Raw genomic sequence first — 23,069 nt, forward strand, 5'->3', positions numbered from 1 at the left:
TGGGATCCAGAAGAACCCCAGTGATTCTATCATTGGTGGCTGCCCTCTAGAATATCAATGTTGCCAAAAAAACAAAAACACACACAAAAAAACAATACAGGCTGAGGCTGTAAACTTTCCTCGCCCTTTGCATCATTGTGCAAAGGTTTTGTAACGTGGTTTGCAATTCTTTATCTCTTTATTTCATTCATTTACATATTCTTATATATATATATATATATGTATGTATTTATTTATTTATCTATTTATTTGTTAGTTAGTTAACTAGTAAGTTAGTTATAATACGCAAACGTTTTGTAACGTCGTTTGCAATTCTTTATCTTTTAATAGAATATATTTATTTGTTTATTTATATATTTATCTATCTATCTATTCATTTATCCATCCATTTCCTGACAGGGCAAAAGCACTGTTTTCCAATTGAAGGAAACCAGAGTGGTGGTGTTGTTGGTGCTGATGAACGACGGACTGACGGGTACAGCTCACAGACATTGATGATGAGGACAGGTACAGCTCACAGACATTGATGATGAGGACAGGTACAGCTCACAGACGGAGATGCAGAGACTCATAAGGACTGTGTTGTGGATGTGGGTCAGGGTGCGGACTTAATCCTCGCCTTCTGCAACCTCCTCGATCCAGTCCATGTATGACGACAAGCGAGTGAAGTAGGATGGAAGGCTACAGACCAAAATCAACAATAGTTCATCGCTCAAACCTTCAGACTGCATGACAAGATCAACAATGGTTCATCGCTCAAACCTTCAGACTGCAAGACAAAATCAACAGTAGTTCATCGCTCAAACCTTCAGACTGCATGACAAAATCAGTAGTTCATAGCTCAAACCTTCAGACTGCAAGACAAAATCAACAATGGTTCATCGCTCAAACCTTCAGACTGCATGACAAGATCAACAATAGTTCATCGCTCAAACCTTCAGACTGCAAGACAAAATCAACAATAGTTCATCACTCAAACCTTCAGGCGACGAGGCAAAATTCAACAATGAATCATCGCTCAAACATTCAGACTGCAAGACAAAATCAACAATGAATCTTCACTCAAACATTCAGACTGCAAAACAAGATCAACAATGATTCATCGCTCAAACATTCAGACTGCAATGCAAAGTCAACGATAAGCCATCACACAATCAAGCTGCAAGACAAAATCTACAATGGTCTTTAACGGAAAGGATTCTGAACAGAAAGACTATCAGTGACTAATAGAAAGGATTCTGCACAGAAAGACTATCAGTCACTAACGGAAAGGATTCTGCACAGAAAGACTATCAGTCACTAACGGAAAGGATTCTGCACAGAAAGACTATCAGTCACTAACGGAAAGGATTCTGCACAGAAAGACTATCAGTCACTAACAGAAAGGATTCTGCACAGAAAGACTATCAGTCACTAACGGAAAGGATTCTGAACAGAAAGACTGGCAGTGACTAATAGAAAGGATTCTGCACAGAAAGACTATCAGTCACTAACGGAAAGGATTCTGCACAGAAAGACTATCAGTCACTAACGGAAAGGATTCTGCACAGAAAGACTATCAGTCACTAACGGAAAGGATTCTGCACAGAAAGACTATCAGTCACTAACGGAAAGGATTCTGAACAGAAAGACTGGCAGTGACTAATAGAAAGGATTCTGCACAGAAAGACTATCAGTCACTAACGGAAAGGATTCTGCACAGAAAGACTATCAGTCACTAACAGAAAGGATTCTGCACAGAAAGACTGGCAGTGACTAACAGAAAGGATTCTGCACAGAAAGACTGACAGTGACTAACAGAAAGGATTCTGCACAGAAAGACTGGCAGTGACTGACAGAAAGGATTCTGCACAGAAAGACTATCGGTGACTAACAGAAAGGATTCTGCACAGAAAGACTGGCAGTGACTGACAGAAAAGATTCTGCACAGAAAGACTGGCAGTGACTGACATAAAGGATTCTGCACAGAAAGACTGGCAGTGACTAACATAAAGGATTCTGCACAGAAAGACTGGCAGTGACTGACATAAAGGATTCTGCACAGAAAGACTATCAGTGACTAACAGAAAGGATTCTGCACAGAAAGACTGGCAGTGACTAACAGAAAGGATTCTGCACAGAAAGACTATCAGTGACTAACAGAAAGGATTCTGCACAGAAAGACTGGCAGTGACTAACAGAAAGGATTCTGCACAGAAAGACTGGCAGTGACTGACAGAAAGGATTCTGCACAGAAAGACTGGCAGTGACTGACAGAAAGGATTCTCTAAAGAAAGACTATCGGTGACTAACAGAAAGGATTCTGCACAGAAAGACTGGCAGTGACTAACAGAAAGGATTCTGCACAGAAAGACTGGCAGTGACTGACATAAAGGATTCTGCACAGAAAGACTGGCAGTGACTGACATAAAGGATTCTCTAAGAAAGACTATCGGTGACTAACAGAAAGGATTCTGCACAAAGACTGATGGTGTTGTGGTGATTTTCTTCGTGCTTGCTGCTATTTTCTTGTCATGATATCCCATGAAATGGTGAACATATGGTCTGACCACAATGTTCTGTGATAATAACGGTAATGATAATAATAATAACAACAACAACAATAATAATAATAACAATACTACTACCATCACAACTACTACTAATAATGATAATGATAATTAATAATAATGCTAATAATGATAATAATAATCATCATCATCATCATCATTATTATTATCATTCTCTTGGGACTGCATTAACTTTGTCCAGCAAAGTTAACAAATCTGCTTTAAAAAAATTAAAAAAAATAAAACACACAGTATTGTAACACGGATATAGCAACTGTTGAACTTCAAATTCTTGCGACACTGGTGTGTCGTTTCACCACGAATCAGTAGTTAGGTGGTTACACACATTTGGAATGTTTGGCAGAGTAGGGGTTACACTCATTTGGAGTGTTTGGCAGTGTAGGGGTTACACTTATTTGGAGTGTTTGGCAGAGTAGGGGTTACACTCATTTGGAATGTTTGGCAGAGTAGGGGTTACACTCATTTGGAATGTTTGGCAGTGTAGGGTTACACTTACTTGGAGTGTTTGGCAGTGTTGGGTTACACTTATTTGGAGTGTTTGGCAGTGTAGGGTTACACTTATTTGGAGTGTTTGTTAGAGTATTGACTCATTACCTTCTGTCAAACCAGCATCCAAATAAGACCGATGATCCCAGGCCCACCACTGTCTTGTCAGCCAACATAGCGGGACTGCCTGCGTCTCCCTGCAACATGGATAGTCAAAGGTCACACATAGGACTGCCTGCAGAGCCCTGCAGTGTGTACGGTCAGTGGTCGTACACAGGGCTGCCTCCGTCTCCCTACAACATGGATAGTCAAAGGACTTGCTGTAGAGCCCTGCAATATGGATAGTTAGTGGTTATACACAGGGCTGCCTCCGTCTCCCTGCAACATGGATAGTCATAGGAATTGCTGTAGTGCCCTGCAGTATGAAAAGTTAGTGATTATACACAGGGCTGCCTCCGTCTCCCTGCAACATGGATAGTCATAGGACTTGCTGTAGAGCCCTGCAGTATGGATAGTTAGTGGCTATACACAGGGCTGCCTCCATCTCCCTGCAACATGGATAGTCATAGGACTTGCTGTTGAGCCCTGCAGTATGGATAGTTAGTGGTTATACACAGGGCTGCCTCCGTCTCCATGCAACATGGATAGTCATAGGACTTGCTGTAGAGCCCTGCGGTATGGATAGTTAGTGGTCATACACAGGGCTGCCTCCTTCTCCCTGCAACATGGATAGTCAATGGTCACACATGGGACTGCCTGCATAGCCCTGCAGTTTGGATAGTCAGTGATCATGCATATGACTGTCTGCAGAGCCTTGCAGTATGGATAGTCAGCAGCCATACACAGGGCTGCCTCCATCTCCCTGCAACATGGATAGTCAAAGGTCACACCCAGGGCCACCTGCACAGCCCTGCAGTATGGATAGTCAGAGGTCATACACATGATTATCTCCATCTCTCTGCAACATGGATAGTAAAAGGTCATAAAACACACTGCTGCTGCGGCTTCTCCCTCTTGTGACTGGGTCAGTACACAACACATTTTAGCGTCATTGACACATTAAGTCATGTAATGATAATGATAATAACAAGAGAGGCAATGCCTTCAAGACTTACATGTGATATGCACTTAACCCAACAAAGGAATTAAGAAAAAATGAAAACGAAAAAAAGAAAAGGGATAATCTGGCAAAAAGACGCACACACACACACACACACACACACACACACACACACATTGATCTAGATTTGAAAAAAGTGAAATATCGGGAACGTGGGCTGCTTCCGATAGAATTTTATATTCCGAACATGCATCTTTCAGTTCTATGAATACTCATTTCTGACAAAAAGCAGAAAATATTATTTGGATCGATATATATGTTAACAGGCCCACTGACAACAACTAAACCAGAGTTTGCTTACTCACCCACACTAAGTCAGTAGATGAGATTTGACTGAAGCTAAACATCGCGGATTTTACTGACCTGAGTAACTTCGGACAGATGCTGCGTCAAACTAACTGCCGAAGTTACACCTTGCCTCAAAATCCCACAATACTTGCTACGTACTTCTATCGTCTGATCAAAGTAAATCAACAGCGTAGTTGTTACACACTTGTTCTTTCAGAATTTTGAAAGAAAAAAAAACAAAAAAATACCAAGGTGAATCCCCAAACCAAAAAGTTGGATATCCTGCATTTCAGGAACTGATCCATTCCATTTTACATGGGTTACTTTGTGACAGCCATGGTACGACCACTTGCATGTATAGATATAGATATACACATCAGCTGCCTTCTTCCCCTGTCAATTATATGTTATCGCCAATTATTGATTGGATGCCGCACAATGTAGCACTTGTATTCCAAGATGTCCGCCTCCGTCAATTCGTGTGGGGTCTGTCGATTACAATTGATGTCATGTTTATTACAGTTAATGTAGCAGCATTTGTAAGATATTCGCATGCAGCAAACACGTCGATGTTGTAGTTAGCACCATTCTCAGATATAGATAGTGTAAGACCTTCCCACTGAGTATAAAACGCAAAAACCTTTTTATGTCCATGTTCATGTTTTAATTTCCTATGTTTTAGATGAGTGAGATCTGTTCTTAGATGATTATTTCCCTTACTAATAATCAGTTTTCAGCCTGTAAGTATAACGTCCCATCCACGGGCCCACTGAGAGATGATTGTGTTAATATAACTTCCATACTGAGCAAAAGAAGTTCCATTTTCAGCAACAAAAATAGTAATTAACTGCTATTGCTCATTGTGTCAGTATGTCACAGAACAAGAGAGGCAAGGCTGTCATACATCTATTATCCTCATGAATAAAGAAAAAAATATTTTATCTTGTAATCTCTGTTTCTTTCTCATACACATCTAATTCAGTAAATACACTCCACATTTGAATCTTTTTTGTGCTCAATTAATTATTGTTACAGAACCACACACACACACAGATACACGCAGAAACACATCACATGTGAGCACAACAGACAACTCTTTCATTTAATAAATATTTATGTATCCTCATGTATAAAGATTTTTTTTCTTGTTATCTCTCCCTCTCGCTCATGTGTGTGTGGTGTGGTGTGGTGTGGTGTGGTGTGGTGTGTGTGTGTGTGTGTGGTGTGGTGTGGTGTGGTCTGTGTGTGTGTGTGTGTGTGGTGTGGTGTGTGTGTGTGTGTGTGTGTGTGTGTGTGTGTGTCTGTGTGGTGTGGTGTGGTGTGGTGTGGTGTGGTGTGTGTGTGTGTGTGTGTGAGCAAGTTTGAAGAAATTCAATATCAAAGTTCAAATTCACAAGACATGTCAGAGTATTCAGATCTATATTACATTGTATGATATGAATAATATTGATTCAACCCACACATGTTCTGATCTTGATTATAAAGATGATATCAAGTTGACAGCATCTGTTGTTCAGGATGGCTGTGTTTCAAAGGCGTGTGACACTGTGTTGTCTAGCCTGGTGTCGTTTTCGTAGTGCAGGCCCGGGGTAGTGTGCCGCTGATGCAGAAACTGAGCCAGTGGGGAGTTGTCAGACTGGTCAGTTTTGAGGGTGGATGGCTGACTGACTTCATCAGTGGTTGCTGTCTCTTGCCGTTATTGTTGTTCTTCTTCCCCTTCTCTACCGCCTTCATGTGTTGTCGAACACAGTGTGTAACAAGCATCGTCTTCTACAAGCATGACTGACATCAGTCTCGGGGTAAATGACGCCCCATTTTACCATCTAATTTTATAGTTTTAAAGTTCATATGAAAATTGAGTATTTTGTTAAACTAATAACATGTAGAGCCAAGTACGAGTACTTCTAAACGTCGTATGAAGTGAAAAGGACTTAATTTTGAGAAACGTCGAGACTGGAATTTTTTACGTTTCATCAGGGGTATTAACTCTAATGATTTAATATTTTAAACTGTGAATTCCGATTGATTTTGTTAATATTTTTATGGCAGTTTGGGGCATAATCCAGTAAGTGATGAGGCGTTCACAAGTCTTTCTCCAAATAAATATTTAACGGTCTTATCCAACTTTCCATCACATGTTATCGTGTATTGTCGATTGAATATTGGATTGAACGGGCAGGTCAACAACTTGAAACAAAATGTCGCTCTTCGATGTTGTGAGCACGCGCTTTGAATATGTATAAATATGTGTACGCAATTGATTTTTGCCCATGACCTTCAGGGCTCAGCCAATAGATCTATATAGTCCACTCGTAGTATTGATTTTAGTATTTTCCGAAAAAGACCACTTGGGTGAATGAACATAGTGAAAGCCCTGTACACTGAGAGTAAAACACACAAGCTTTTTATGTATCAAGTATAATTTCAAAATGTAATGTTTAAGATGAGAAAGATCAGTTTAAAGCAAATTAAGCCCCTTGGCATTAATTACAGATTAATTTCCCTTTTTTACTATCTGCACCAAAGACATGCAAAATAGATATAACTTGTATGGTTAGCAAAATAAGTTCCTGTTTGAACAAAAAATGATAAAAATGACTGCTCTTGTTGTTGTGTCAGAATATCACATCAAAGTGCCAAGTTTTGAGAATAAAAAAAACAAAACAATATATATATATATATATAAAACAGTAAATTCAGTTTGCATATAATTTGGCTTCTTTTTTATTGTTTGTTTTTACTTTGTGCCCATCCCAGAGGCGCAATATTGTTTTAGACAAGATGACTGGAAAGAACTGAATTTTTCCTATTTTTATTCCAAATTTGGTGTCAACTGACAAAGTATTTGCAGAGAAAATGGCAATGTTAAAGTTTACTACGGACACACACACACACACACAACCGAACACCGGGTTAAAACATAGACTCACTTTGTTTACACAAGTGAGTCAAAAATGCTAAGTTTTGTGCATGAAAAAAGAAAAATGTAACAGTAATTTTTTGGTGAAAATATTTAAATCTATTTTGTGCCCTTCCCAGAGGTGCAATATCGTTAGGATTAGAACGTATGGAAAAAAACTAATCATTTGCTATTTCCGTGCCAAATTTGGTATCAACTAAGTATTTCCAGAGAAAATGACAATGTTAAAGTTTATCACGGACACACAGACATACATACATAGACAGACACAGATAGCACAGATCACTCACAAGAAACCCTCATTCATGTGAATGATGTAAAAAAAAAACAAAAAGTGTTCAGATAGCACAGATCATTCACAAAAACCAAACCCTTATTCACGTGAAAGATGTCAAAAACAAAAAGTGCTCAGACAGCACAGATCACTCACATAACAAGCTGCCTGGTCGTTGGAGCTCGACAGACACATCTGTTGGTCAGCATTGTATGCCGGATTGTAAGAGCTGCAAAAACCGTCGTCCATGATCTCCAGCGTCACTTCCACACCAGTTCCATCCGTCCCTAGTTGTCACAAAGAACACCAGCTGTGATAGTGCAGAATTCACACACACACACACACACACACACACACACACACACACACACCTAACCCCCAAGTCAACACCATCCTGGCGAAAACCTGAAATGACTGCAGTGATAAGTCAGCCTGCGAAAGGTTCAACCCATGTCCAGAAGTGACTGCAGTGAGCAGTTAGCCACTGATCTAAACAAAAAGATGGACAGCTCATTGGCCAGGAAAGCTGAAGTCAACTGGACGCCATACTGACACTCGTACCCGGCTGTCAGTCCGTTGAGAAGTCGTCTGCTGATTGGTGATAATTTCTGAACTGCTTCCCGGAAAGTAGTGATGATTCAAGGCATGGGTGGGGTGACGGATTTTCCTCTAAAATCACAAATGTGGATAGACGTTAAGCAAAAGAACGAACGAACACACGCACACACAACCACATGCACACACACACACACACACAATATGCAAAACACGCTCTCTCTGTGTCTCTCTCCTCCCCCTCCTCTCTCCCCCTCCTCTCTCTCTCTCTCTCTCTCTCTCCCTCCCTCTCTCTCTCTGTCTCTCTCCTCCCCCTCCTCTCTCTCCCCTCCCCCCCCTCTCTCTCTCAGACAAACGAGGTGCTGTGATGATGACGACAGGGTAGTTGGTCCTGGTCAACATGACTGAACGATGACAAGGACCAAGAAACAATTTGTTTCCGTATTTTATTCGCGCCAGATGCACCAAAATATGCTAAGATCTACAGGATAAGCTGTAGATTAATTGCACCCTATTATCATCATCATCATAATCATCATTATCAGTAGGAGTAATAACAGCAGCAGTCGCAACAGTAACAGTAGCAGCAGCAACAACAACAACGCCAACAACAGCAGTCGTAGCAACAACAGTTGTAACAGCAGCAGCAGCAGTACTGATGGTGCCAGTAACAACAGTCAATCGGATGAGACGATGAACCGAGGTCCCGTGTGCAGCAAGCATTTAGCGCACGTAAAAGAACCCACGGCAACAAAAGGGTTGTCCCTGGCAACATTCTGTTGAAAAATCCACTTCGATCGGAAAAACAAATTTAAAAAAGTGCACGCAGGAAAAAATACCCCCGAAAAGGGTGGCGCTGTAGTGTTGCGACGCGCTCTCCCTGGGGACAGCAGCCTGAATTTCACACAGATAAATCTGTTGTGACAAACAAGAGTAATAAATACAATACAACATAACACAACACAACGCAACACAACACAACAAGAGGGGTACATACGCGTACCAAAGCCAGCGACGGTGACATCGGCCCCGACCAGGTCGTCAACGTCATCGTCATCGTCAGGGAGAATGGCTGGCTGACAGTAGGGGTTGGAGATGTTGAAGGGTTCAGCCAGCTTCAGTACGGCCACGTCGTTGAACGCCATGAAATTCACCACACCAAAGTCCGGGTGCTGGGGATGAGAGACAAAAAAAACATAGAGAGAGAGACGGCTTTGACGTCTGGTGTTTTAATCAACACCACCACCAACACCACCAACAACACCACCAACACCACCAACAACACCACCAACAACAACACCACCAACAACACCACCAACAACAACAACAACAACACCACCAACAAAAACACCACCAACAACAACACCAAAAACATCAACATCAACACCACCACTACCAACACCACCACCACCAACAACAACACCACCAACAACACCACCAACAACAACACCAACAACAAAAACATCAACATCAACACCACCAACAATAACAACACCAACAACACCAACAACAACAGCACCACTACCACAAATAACAACAACAGCACCAATACCACCAACAACAACACCACCACCAACAACAACAACAAGAACTCCAACAACACCAACACCACCACCAACAACAACAACAACACTAACAACAACAGCGCCACCACCACCACCACCTCCACCATCAACAACAACAGCGCCACCACCACCACCACCTCCACCATCAACAAAAACAACAACAGCGCCACCACCTCCACCATCAACAACAACAGCGCCACCACCTCCACCATCAACAACAACAGCGCCACCACCACCACCACCTCCACCATCAACAACAACAGCGCCACCACCACCACCACCTCCACCATCAACAACAACAGCGCCACCACCTCCACCATCAACAACAACAGCGCCACCACCTCCACCACCTCCACCATCAACAACAACAGCGCCACCACCTCCACCACCTCCACCATCAACAACAACAGCGCCACCACCTCCACCACCTCCACCATCAACAACAACAGCGCCACCACCTCCACCACCTCCACCATCAACAACAACAGCGCCACCACCTCCACCACTTCCACCATCAACAACAACAGCTCCACCACCTCCACCACCTCCACCATCAACAACAACAGCGCCACCACCTCCACCACTTCCACCATCAACAACAACAGCTCCACCACCTCCACCACCTCCACCATCAACAACAACAGCGCCACCACCTCCACCACCTCCACCATCAACAACAACAGCGCCACCACCTCCACCACCTCCACCATCAACAACAACAGCGCCACCACCTCCACCACCTCCACCATCAACAACAACAGCGCCACCACCACCACCACCTCCACCATCAACAACAACAGCGCCACCACCTCCACCACCTCCACCATCAACAACAACAGCGCCACCACCTCCACCACCTCCACCATCAACAACAACAACAGCTCCACCACCTCCACCACCTCCACCATCAACAACAACAACAACAGCGCCACCACCTCCACCACCTCCACCATCAACAACAACAACAGCTCCACCACCTCCACCACCTCCACCATCAACAACAACAACAACAGCGCCACCACCTCCACCACCTCCACCATCAACAACAACAACAACAGCTCCACCACCACCACCACCTCCACCATCAACAACAACAGCGCCACCACCACCACCACCTCCACCATCAACAACAACAGCGCCACCACCTCCACCACCTCCACCATCAACAACAACAGCTCCACCACCTCCACCACCTCCACCATCAACAACAACAGCGCCACCACCACCACCACCTCCACCATCAACAACAACAACAGCTCCACCACCACCACCACCTCCACCATCAACAACAACAACAGCTCCACCACCACCACCACCTCCACCATCAACAACAACAGCGCCACCACCACCACCACCTCCACCATCAACAACAGCGCCACCACCTCCACCACCTCCACCATCAACAACAACAGCGCCACCACCTCCACCACCTCCACCATCAACAACAACAGCGCCACCACCTCCACCATCAATAACAACAACAACAGCGCCACCACCACCACCACCTCCACCATCAACAACAACAGCGCCACCACCTCCACCACCTCCACCATCAACAACAACAGCGCCACCACCTCCACCATCAATAACAACAACAACAGCGCCACCACCACCACCACCTCCACCATCAACAACAACAGCGCCACCACCTCCACCATCAATAACAACAACAACAGCGCCACCACCACCACCACCTCCACCATCAACAACAGCGCCACCACCACCACCACCTCCACCATCAACAACAACAGCGCCACCACCTCCACCACCTCCACCATCAACAACAACAACAGCTCCACCACCTCCACCACCACCACCATCAACAACAACAACAACAGCGCCACCACCACCACCACCTCCACCATCAACAACAACAACAACAACAGCACCACCACCACCACCACCACCACCTCCACCATCAACAACAACAGCGCCAACAGCAACAATCTTAGGTGTCAAAGCGTGTGCGCACTGATCCATACAGGCTACAACCCACCTGCTTTGAAAAGAAAGAAAAAAGAAAAGAAAAAGGAACCCTTTAAAAGTAGACGCCTTATCGCCACGTTTAAATCCAACGCACTAATCACGTCCTGACAGCCTGTGCTAGGTTTGTGTGAAACGTTAACATAAAAAAAAAGAACAAGAATAATAAAACTGTATTTCAACAACGAAAAAAACTTAACAAAAGAGGTAAGGCCTTTCGAAACTCACTTGTGATATGCACTTAAAATTATGAAAAAAAAAATGCAAAATTGATAATATTTATATGATAGTCAGTCGTGTCCGACTATGAATATCAGAACAGCAGAGGAGGCAACTGCTGTTCCGACTATTTGGGCTTGAATTTGATTATAGTGGAGAGTGTCTTGCCCAAGTTACATCCCCACTCTCTCGGCCAAGAAGGTTTTAGGACAGTCGGCGTTGGGATGGTTCCCAAAGGCCAACTAGCCCACAAGGCTGCAGCACTAAGAGCCAGTGCAATTTTGCCTCCAAGTTTGAGAGTCATAGTCCTTCACAAAAGACTAAGCTGTAAATGATTTCCCATTGACTGATTGATAATAATCATGGTTAAAACAATCACTGATATGACCTTGACCTTTGACATAATTTTACAATAGCACTGGTATACCATGTTGTATGAAAATCGGATACCCCTCCCCTCTCCCCCACCCCCCCCCCCCCCAAACTTCTATGACCCTTTACATTTTCCCAGGGGGTCAAGTTGTGACCTTGATCTTGGTCTTCGTTTCTTTTGATGGGGTTCGTTTTCACCATAAGTGGCATAACTAATCATTTTACAAAGTTTGCCGAAGATTACATAGCAGACTTCTGTCTCACAGAAATATTTCCCATCGATATCGTATGCCAGGTAGTGACCTTGACCTTTAACCTCTGATTTTGAATTTCTCTAGGGATCATACTGTACCCATAACCAGTCAGAAGACCAAGGTTGATTAAAATTGGGGCACACCACGGTCTTTATCTTACTTTTTGTTTGCCGTTGTCCTCTGATCCTGATTACCACACCAATATAAAGGGGCGACTTTAAAGGTCTCATTCATTCCTACCACCCTGTCAAGTTCGTTTCCTGTGCTACTTGTAGCAGTCGAGAAAATACCAATGTTAAAGTTTACTTGTAGCAGTCGAGAAAATGCCAATGTTAAAGTTTACTTGTAGCAGTCGAGAAAATGCCAATGTTAAAGTTTACTTGTAGCAGTCGAGAAAATGCCAATGTTAAAGTTTATTTGTAGCTGTCAAGAAAATGCCAATGTTAAAGTTTATCACAAACAAACACATCTCTCTTACTATCTCTCTAATATATATATATATATATATATATATATATATATATATATATATATATATATATACAGTGTGCAATATGTATGGTATGTTTGAATTAATATAGTATTGTACTCACAAGCAGTCTACATGTGACAGAAGAGAGAAAGAGAGAGAGAGAGAACTCAAACACCACAAAAGCACATAGTTTCCAGTAGGGTGATTGCAACTTTTACATCATGCATAGATGATATATGTATATCGTGATGAGAGAGAGAGAGAGAGAGAGAGAGAGAGAGAGAGAGAGAGAGAGGTATATAACATACATACATTGTAAACAGACACACTCACCAGGTGAATACTCTCAACTTCACTGAATTGAGGACCACTGCAAATCGCATAGAAAGTTGTTGAGACTCTGAAATAGACCACAAAGAAATATATTTTGTAACCTCCGTGTTTCGGCAACACACATACAAAGAAACCAATGTTGGTTAAGACAATGTTTGATAATCTTGCGTGTTTTTCATCGCTGCCATCATCGGATTCATCAACATCAGAACGTTCTGTTTGAAGCAGTTCCAGAACTTTCAACGCTGTAAAACGTTGGCTTTGTCGCCTGATTTGTCTGTTTTGTAACTGGGAAGAAACTGGGTCAGACGCCATTGTTGACACGCGCTGCTCGCGTGTACAGGTCACCTGGAAAAGTACTCTGCTGCTCGGGAACCCAGTGACATACTCTGCATTTATTGGTTGCAGTGGAAAGTGGAAAGGTCAATTAAGTTTTTGTTAGCTTATAACACCTTTATGGAAATAAGGGGCCACTCCAATTCAGAACCATTTTAGGCTTCAACAAGGATATCAACACATCTGGGCGGAGTTGTACTGCTACTGCTTAGATGTTTTTGTTTTTGGTTTGCTTGTTTTTAATCGAAACTAGTTTACTTAGGGCATTACAAAGTGGTTTACTTAGGGCATTACAGCCCAAATCACCCGACACAGACACAAAACAACTCATGACATGTGCTTTCATTTCGTCTGGGACAAACAAAAGCAAACAAGATAAAACGAGCGTTTGTAGTTCATGACGCAGAAAACGGAGGAACAGGAGTACCAAATGTACCAGCTTTTATGCCAGCGATGAAACTGTCCTGGGTAAGAGAATTAATGATTACAAGAAGTACCAAATGTACCAGCTTTTATGCCAGCAATGAAACTGTCCTGGGTAAGAGAATTAATTGATTACAAGAAGTACCAAATGTACCAGCTTTTATGCCAGCAATGAAACTGTCCTGGGTAAGAGAATTAATGATTACAAGAAGTACCAAATGTACCACATTTTATGCCAGCAATGAAACTGTCCTGGGTAAGAGAAGTAATGATTACAAGAAGTACCAAATGTACCAGCTTTTATGCCAGCAATGAAACTGTCCTGGGTAAGAGAAGTAATGATTACAAGAAGTACCAAATGTACCAGCTTTTATGCCAGCAATGAAACTGTCCTGGGTAAGAGAATTAATTGATTACAAGAAGTACCAAATGGACGGAAATATTGCAGACCTTACATCCTGAAATAGACAAACTCAATATCCAATAAAAAGGACGGTCCTAAACTATTTATAAAGAGATGCAATCTTTTTGGAGGGACGTATTTGATGCGTATGACAGATTCAGTACCGAGCAGAGCTGAATAAGAACGGGGCAAGAAAGGCAAGGCCTTCATGACTCGCTAGTGATACACACTTAAAGAAAAAAAGAAACTTAAAAATAAAAAAAATAGTTTGTTGACATGTGTTCTTTGTTCGTTATCATAATTATATACTGCTTCGCGAAACAAAGAAAAAAAAAGACTTCAATGCAGGTTCGAACCACAGATGTTTGTATCGAAAACGAGTGTTTTACCCACTGCCCTAACACGGGTTCAGTGTTGAAGTTAAAAAATTATTGTTTGAACATGTTCTTTTAGCGGAATGAATCGACAGCGGCAATCGAAGTCACAACGCTGTTTAAATCATGTTATTTTGGTATATCTTGGGCATTTAAAAAAAATCTTTCAAGCCCGAGGTAAAGGAGACGTTCCCTTCGCCTCAAAAACACTGCAATATATGTCCGTTTTTGTAGATCTGCAGAGATCCGTGATCGACAAGCTTTGTCTTTCCACTCACTGAGAAACAACAACACGTTCCATTCAATTCTTTTTCTTTTCATTCCAGTTAGATCAGTATCCATTTAAAACATTCATATGCAGTAATCACGTCGACGATTATTTAAGAAAATCTTTTAATTTGGCGGTAAAGGAGACGTTGCCATCGCGTCAGGCTTTGAAACATGTTTTGTCAAGATCTGCACTGACCAATGCCGTGTAGACGAGGCAGTGAAACGGTCGATTCAAATTTTCTTTTTTGTACATTCTAGTTAATTCAGTGTCCACTTCAGAATATTCATATGCAGTAAACACTTCAATAAAGAAGTTAGTGTCACTGCAAGTGTTCTGTCCAGAATGTGTATTTCTTTGATTTCAATTGCGAACAAGAAAAACGAGGTCATGGCGTATTCAGACAATCGGGAAGCTGCAAAGTGGTAACAGCAGTTTTCAGAATGCGGAACAAACATCAACTGTTAATGATTCGGAAATACGGCCAAATCCGGGAGACTTACAACCTATTATTGGTATGACTGAAGATATTTTTCCCACTATTTTTAAGCCAAATTTGGAATTGGCAAAGTATTTCCAGAGAAAATGGCAATGTTAAAGTTCACCACACACACACACACACACACACACACACACACACACACACACACACACACACACACACACACACACACAAGAACACCAGGTTATAACATAGAAAAAAAAGTGGCAGAACCTATCTTTTACAATAATAAGTTCAAAATCAACAATAATTATCTTCACTCCAAACATTGGCAGATAAGGACATATTTTTCTACAGCATGTCTTAAACGAAAGTGGCCAGTTTTCAAACCATGAAAAATTTCCGCGAACAAGAACAACAACAACAACAACAGCAAGACGAAGACGAAGAAGACGAAGAAGAGAATCGTACATCCAGCGATAGCAATGAGCCACAGTAATGACGGTGGTATCGTCATAGAGGACGCCAGGACACATGGAGCTGAATGAGCCGTCAACAACGTGCACGAAGAAGCTATAGTCGAGGAAGTCCGTGATAGGAGTCCCTCCCAGCAACCTGTCCTCCTCCTTCTGCACACTGGCTGGGGCTGTGCTGACGTCTGTACACACACACACACACACACACACACACACACACACACACACACACACACACACACACGTGGAGACGTGAAGCAGACATGAACAAGGACAGAAAGACACCACTCTCTCTGTGTGTCTCTCTGTTTCTCTCTGTCTCCCTCTCTGTCTCTCTGTCTTTGCCCCCGTCTGTGTGTGTGTGTGTGTGTGTGTACAATATCTACACACACTCACACACATAAACACACACACACACACACACACACATATATATATATATATATATATGTGTGTGTGTGTGTGTGTGTGTGTGTGTGTGTGTGTGTGTGTGTGTGTGATGCACACAAACATATAAACACCACTGAAGAAGTAAGTATAATGTGCATGTATATACAGATGTGCATTCAACGAAATGGTGAAAGAAAACAAGCGCAGGTAACAACACTTGCGATGTTTGCAAACTTTGCAAACATAAAAAAAGGAAATGTGAAATGAATACCAGAAATGCTTCAAAGCCTGCAATGTTCGGTGCATCTGACATCCCCTATGGTCAAAGTCAAAGTCAAAGTAAAAAAACGTTTTAAATGTCAGGCCTCTGGCCCATAACAACAGAACTCTATGGCCAGCAATCAAGAGACACCAAACATAGTTCAGTGACGTTCTCAAACAAAGTCAGGGGAAAAGTCAAAACAGAACAACTTCCTGAAGCAGTCCATGAAGAATGAAGTAAAGAATGGGAAGAAAACAAGGCAACTAGTCATTCGGATGAGACAATAAACCGAGGTCCCGTGTGCAGCATGCACTTAGCGCACGTAAAAGAACCCACGGCAACAAAAGGGTTGTTCCTGGCAAAATTCTGTTGAAAAATCCACTTCGATAGGAAAACAAATAAAACTGCATGCAGGAAAAAATACAAAAAAATGGGTGGCGCTGTAGTCTAGCAACGCGCTCTCCCTGGGGAGAAAAGTCTGTTGTGATAAAAAGAAATACAAATACAAATATAACAAAATATATTCTGAAAAAAAGAAGTTGATAGACTGCTACGAAAATAATCCATCTTTGGACCTTACTTTTGGGGATAAAGGGACGCCATTGAAGCATTCAATCTGAGGGTCACGGGATCGAATCTCGGTAACGGCGCCTGGTGGGTAAAGGGTGGAGATTTTTTTCGATTTCCCAGGTCAACATATATTATATGCAGACCTGCTTGTGCCTGAACCCCCTTCGTGTGTATACACATGCAGAAGATCAAATACACACGTTAAAGATCATGTGATCCATGTCAGCGTCCGGTGACTCATGGACACAAGAACACACCCAACATGCACACCCCCGAAAACGGAGTATGGCTGCCTACATGGCGGGGTAAAAACGGTCATACACGTAAAAGCCCACTCGTGTACATAAGAGTGAACGTGGGAGTTGCAGCCCACGAAGGAAGAAGGAAGAAAGAAGAAGAAGTATACTGAGCACGGTGGTCAGCATTGACAGCCAAACAGCACTGACATCTCTGAAGAGATGCTATCCACCACTGGTTGACGAAATTAAGGATACACTGATAGTGAAGATCTCCAAAGAGATGCTATCCACCACTGGTTGACGAAATTAAGGATACACTGATAGTGAAGATCTCCAAAGAGATGCTATCCACCACTGGTTGACGAAATTAAGGATATACAAATAGTGAAGATCTCCGAAGAGATGCTATCCACCACTGGTCGACGAAATTAAGGATACACTGATAGTGAAGATCAAAGAGATGCTATCCACCACTGGTTGACGAAATTAAGGATACACTGATAGTGAAGATCAAAGAGATGCTATCCACCACTGGTTGACGAAATTAAGGATACACTGATAGTGAAGATCTCCAAAGAGATCCTATCCACCACTGGTTGACGAAATTAAGGATATACAAATAGTGAAGATCTCCGAAGAGATGCTATCCACCACTAGTTGACGAAATTAAGGATATACAAATAGTGAAGATCTCCGAAGAGATGCTATCCACCACTGGTTGACGAAATTAAGGATATACAAATAGTGAAGATCTCCGAAGAGATGCTATCCACCACTGGTTGACGAAATTAAGGATATACAAATAGTGAAGATCTCCGAAGAGATGCTATCCACCACTGGTTGACGAAATTAAGGATATACAAATAGTGAAGATCTCTGAAGAGATGCTATCCACCACTGGTTGACGAAATTAAGGATACACTGATAGTGAAGATCTCCAAAGAGATGCTATCCACCACTGGTTGACGAAATTAAGGATACACTGATAGTGAAGATCTCCAAAGAGATGCTATCCACCACTGGTTGACGAAATTAAGGATATACAAATAGTGAAGATCTCCGAAGAGATGCTATCCACCACTGGTTGACGAAATTAAGGATATACTGACAGTGAAGGAAAACAAGTGCAGATAACAACTAAACAACCCTTCCGATATTCAAATAACATGGCAAAGATATATATATATATATATATATATATATATATATATATATATATATATATATATATATATATAAGGGGTAATGTGAAATTGATGACAGACATCCTTCACAGACTGCAGCTGAGGGCCATCTGAATTCTCTCTGAGGGAGAGAACCAGTTGCCTGATATGACTGCAGTTATGTCCCCTGTGAAGTCCTCGGACATCCCGACATTGGCAGTGAACTAGCGTCCCCTGTGTCAAATGTTCAAGTCTAGTGTTCTCAATCAAAGCCAGAAAAGTCATAATCCAATGACTTCAAAAAAGCAGTCCATGAAGAATGAAGAAAAGAATGTATATTACAGATATATGTATATATGTATATCTCTATACTTTGGAACTCCATATAAATATTGAATCATTCAAATGACTTTGAACTCTTTCTTCCAAAGTGGCTGGGATTCAGAGCAAACCACTTAGTTAAGAATCCAGTTGGCCAATGGCTTACCTAATATACACAATAGTCAAATCATTGGACTTATGGGTAGAGTCTACAAAGATTTTTCACTCCTTTAAAAAAAAATCATGGTGTTTCTTTGAAAACCTTTGAATTCCTATCATCATTTCTCTGAAAAAGATTTTGAGCAATGAACAGAAGGTCTTTGAATGGGACGGCAGACTCCCGTTAGGGTAAATGTGTGCCTGCAGGTAATCTTTCCTGAGGCAAGGCAAACCTCATAAGCAGTATCTGGTATTCAGGAGCACAAGAGCCTACCTGCGGGTCTACAAACCCATAGGCAATTTACCATTACTATCTGCCAAAGGTGACTGCCCACGAAGCAGAGGTAAATATGGCGGATCCTTTTGTGTTTTTATTGAGGGAAAACCGGCGTGCTTTGCGGATAGCACGTGTTTTGCGAACTCTCTGACTGCTCTGAACTGTGGTGCTGTGCGAAGTAAAAGAACATGCACAGAAGGGAATCACCGGGATTTTTAATCATTGACGATGGTTTAGCTGCCTGAGTGCACAGTGCATGTCTTGAATATGAAGATAACTTAACCTTCATGTTAAACTATACCCACGGGTCTGTACCATGTCGAAGATAACTTGCCCTGAGGTAAAATGACTGTTGTCTTGAATACGGCCCTAGGTGGGCACAATTTCTGTCTCTGTTTCCAGGAGGCACTAAAGCCTGTGGACCAACCCATTCATTCAACACATCTGCTTTTCTTTCTTTTTCTCTTTTTCCTGTTTATTGTTAAAGGAAGTTGGTCCCCTCCCTGTTTATTGTTAAAGGAAACTGGTGCCCTCCCTGTTTATTGTTAAAGGAAGTTGGTCCCCTCCCTGTTTATTGTTAAAGGAAGTTTGTCCCCTCCCTGTTTATTGTTAAAGGAAGCTGGTGCCCTCCCTGTTGTTAAAGGAAGCTGGTGCGCTCCCTGTTTATTGTTAAAGGAAGTTTGTCCCCTCCCTGTTTATTGTTAAAGGAAGTTTGTCCCCTCCCTGTTTATTGTTAAAGGAAGCTGGTGCCCTATCTGTTTATTGTTAAAGGAAGCTGGTGCGCTCCCTGTTTATTGTTAAAGGAAGCTGGTGCGCTCCCTGTTTATTGTTAAAGGAAGCTGGTGCGCTCCCTGTTTATTGTTAAAGGAAGCTGGTGCGCTCCCTGTTTATTGTTAAAGGAAACTGGTCCCCTCCCTGTTTATTGTTAAAGGAAACTGGTCCCCTCCCTGTTTATTGTTAAAGGAAGTTTGTCCCCTCCCTGTTTATTGTTAAAGGAAGTTTGTCCCCTCCCTGTTTATTGTTAAAGGAAGCTGGTGCGCTCCCTGTTTATTGTTAAAGGAAGCTGGTGCCCTTCCTGTTTATTATTAAAGGAAGCTGGTGCCCTCCCTGTTTATTGTTAAAAGAAGCTGGTCCCCTCTCTGTTTATTGTTAAAAGAAGCTGGTCCCCTCTCTGTTTACTGTTTATTGTTAAAGGAAGCTGGTGCCCTTCCTGTTTATTATTAAAGGAAGCTGGTGCCCTCCCTGTTGTTAAAGGAAGCTGGTGCCCTCCCTGTTGTTAAAGGAAGCTGGTGCCCTCCCTGTTGTTAAAGGAAGCTGGTGCCCTCCCTGTTTATTGTTAAAGGAAGCTGGTCCCCTCCCTGTTTATTGTTAATGGAAGCTGGTCCCCTCCCTGTTGTTAAAGGAAGCTGGTGCCCTCCCTGTTTATTGTTAAAGGAAGCTGGTGCCCTCCCTGTTTATTGTTAAAGGAAGCTGGTGCCCTCCCTGTTTATTGTTAAAGGAAGCTGGTGCCCTCTCTGTTTATTGTTAAAGGAAGCTGGTGCCCTCCCTGTTTATTGTTAATGGAAGCTGGTGCCTGACCCACGATAAACTCCAGAGTGATGGTCGGGCCTTATATCAATTCAACTGAATTTAATTTAAAGTATTTTATTGTCTGCTTCAATCAATTAAAAAAGAAAAAATGATTATTTTGGCTCATTCAACTGCTCTGTACCTCTCTTTCTGTATCTCACTGTCTTTGTCTCTGTCTGTATCTCTCCCCCTCTCTTTGCAACACACACACACACACACACACACACATATATATTATATATATATATATATATATATATATATATATATATATATATATATATATATATATATGCTAGCCCTGTCCTACTCACCACAGACCCACACAGACAGGAGGACAGCAGCAGAAAACCACAGCGATCTCATGGCGGAAGAGCGGTGAACTGAACGAATTACTGTCAATGGACAAAACGATCCCAAAACTTTGGAGGAGGAGACGCCTCGTAGCTGGCTGTTCTCGTTCAAGAAACGAAGATACACACCCGGCTGTAGAAGTCCAAGTCACTCAGAACTGCTGCTACTGCTAGCTCAGTGAAGAAGAGACGTTGCTGGAGAAGGATGCTGGCGCGGGTTATATGCTGAGCAGAGTCGTGCTGAAGCCAGGACCTTCGTCACGATGGCGTGGGCTATCTGCTCTGGCCGATCACTGTCACGCGTGCGCACCATCTGTCCCCACGCGATGGAGCAAGCACGTGGTCCCCACGTTGATAGAATCCCCCACGCTTGGGTCGTGATGATGGGCTGACAGATTGAAGGGCTGGCGTACTGACGCCGCTGGGATAATAATAAAACAACAACAACCAGCAAGAAACAGTGGACCATACAGTACCTGGGACAGTGTGTGTGTGTGTGTGTGTGCGCGCGCGCGCACAGAATTTCCTATATTTTGTTTTCTATTATTTTGACGACTATGACAGATGACGGGGGTGATGACGATGTTGCCATGGGGCCCGTTTAGGTTTGGGTTCTGTCACGACCCCCCTAGGGAAGAGGTCGAGAACTATTTTAAAACCTAACACCCAACCCAGTTCACCCGACAACACAAACACAGAATACGGATATTTCTCTTCCACACAAAATTTATTCTCTTCCGCTCTGTCTGTCCCACTCACGCAACCTTACACACACAGCCTATACATGCGAAATAAACAAAAACAACCGTATACCATAACTACAAAACAAAAAAAACAACACACGAAACGAACAGAAGTCGCATACAAAACTACCGATTATCTCAAATGCAATCAAAAGCAATTTTCCACACACACACTCAAGGAGAAGACAAATCACCCCTAAACCAGGACTGGTACACAGATGTTCGTGCTTTAGTCTTTGGCGGATTCAGGAAGTTTTCTTCTTAAGAGGAAAACAACAAAAAACAAAAAAAACTGACACACGGCCCAGACAAACTTCGGCGGGTTCGACCCAAGGCACAAGCCCCCGGTCAAAAGGCCTAGGTGCCAGGACTCGGCATTCAGTGCCAAGCAATGGACCAGGCTGCAAGTCAAAAGGCCCGGAACACAGGACACCAGTCACAGGGCAGGAAGGGGCGAAGACCCAGGACACCAGTCACAGGACAGGAAGGGGTGAAGATATGGGTCACCAGACGAAAGGCCCGGGACACACAGCACACAGCGAGAGCTGGAACATTACGGAATGTTCCCCCCGTACTGAGCAATACTAATTCTAACGATATAATTAACAAAAAAACAAATGTACAGCACATTCAAAATGAAAACCTGGAATATAATTCCATTGACAAGGCGAATTATAGGAGTAATATACGGCACTCGCGCACTCTACACCAAGTATACAGGTACGTGCCGAAGTCAAATGGGACTGCGCATACTCTTCCTTGACTAACACTGCCTAAATCACTTTTCGGGAAATCCCGATTCTTGCTCCGGCAGACGACTGAGATAGTCGGCTCCAACATTTTCTCTTCCAGGGATAGCTTGCACTGTGAAGGAGAAAGGCTGGAGCTGC

The 23,069-nt window shown here is 42.7% G+C and overlaps 1 protein-coding gene across 1 annotated transcript; it reads right to left on the minus strand.

The window, feature by feature from the left end:
• Positions 1-430: 430 nt before the first annotated feature.
• LOC143301847 (collagenase-like) lies at positions 431-21,704 on the minus strand. Its single transcript, XM_076616261.1, has 7 exons — positions 21,398-21,704; positions 16,129-16,315; positions 13,412-13,478; positions 9,217-9,385; positions 7,815-7,945; positions 3,165-3,253; positions 431-681 (listed from the first exon to the last, which is right to left on the minus strand). The coding sequence occupies exons 1-7, from the start codon at positions 21,447-21,449 to the stop codon at positions 609-611; spliced, it is 768 nt and encodes a 255-aa protein (XP_076472376.1). The 5' UTR covers positions 21,450-21,704; the 3' UTR covers positions 431-608.
• Between the last annotated feature and the right edge of the window lie 1,365 nt (positions 21,705-23,069).

This window comes from Babylonia areolata, chromosome 28, assembly GCF_041734735.1.
Source record: "Babylonia areolata isolate BAREFJ2019XMU chromosome 28, ASM4173473v1, whole genome shotgun sequence".
Taxonomy (NCBI): Eukaryota; Metazoa; Mollusca; class Gastropoda; order Neogastropoda; family Buccinidae; genus Babylonia; species Babylonia areolata.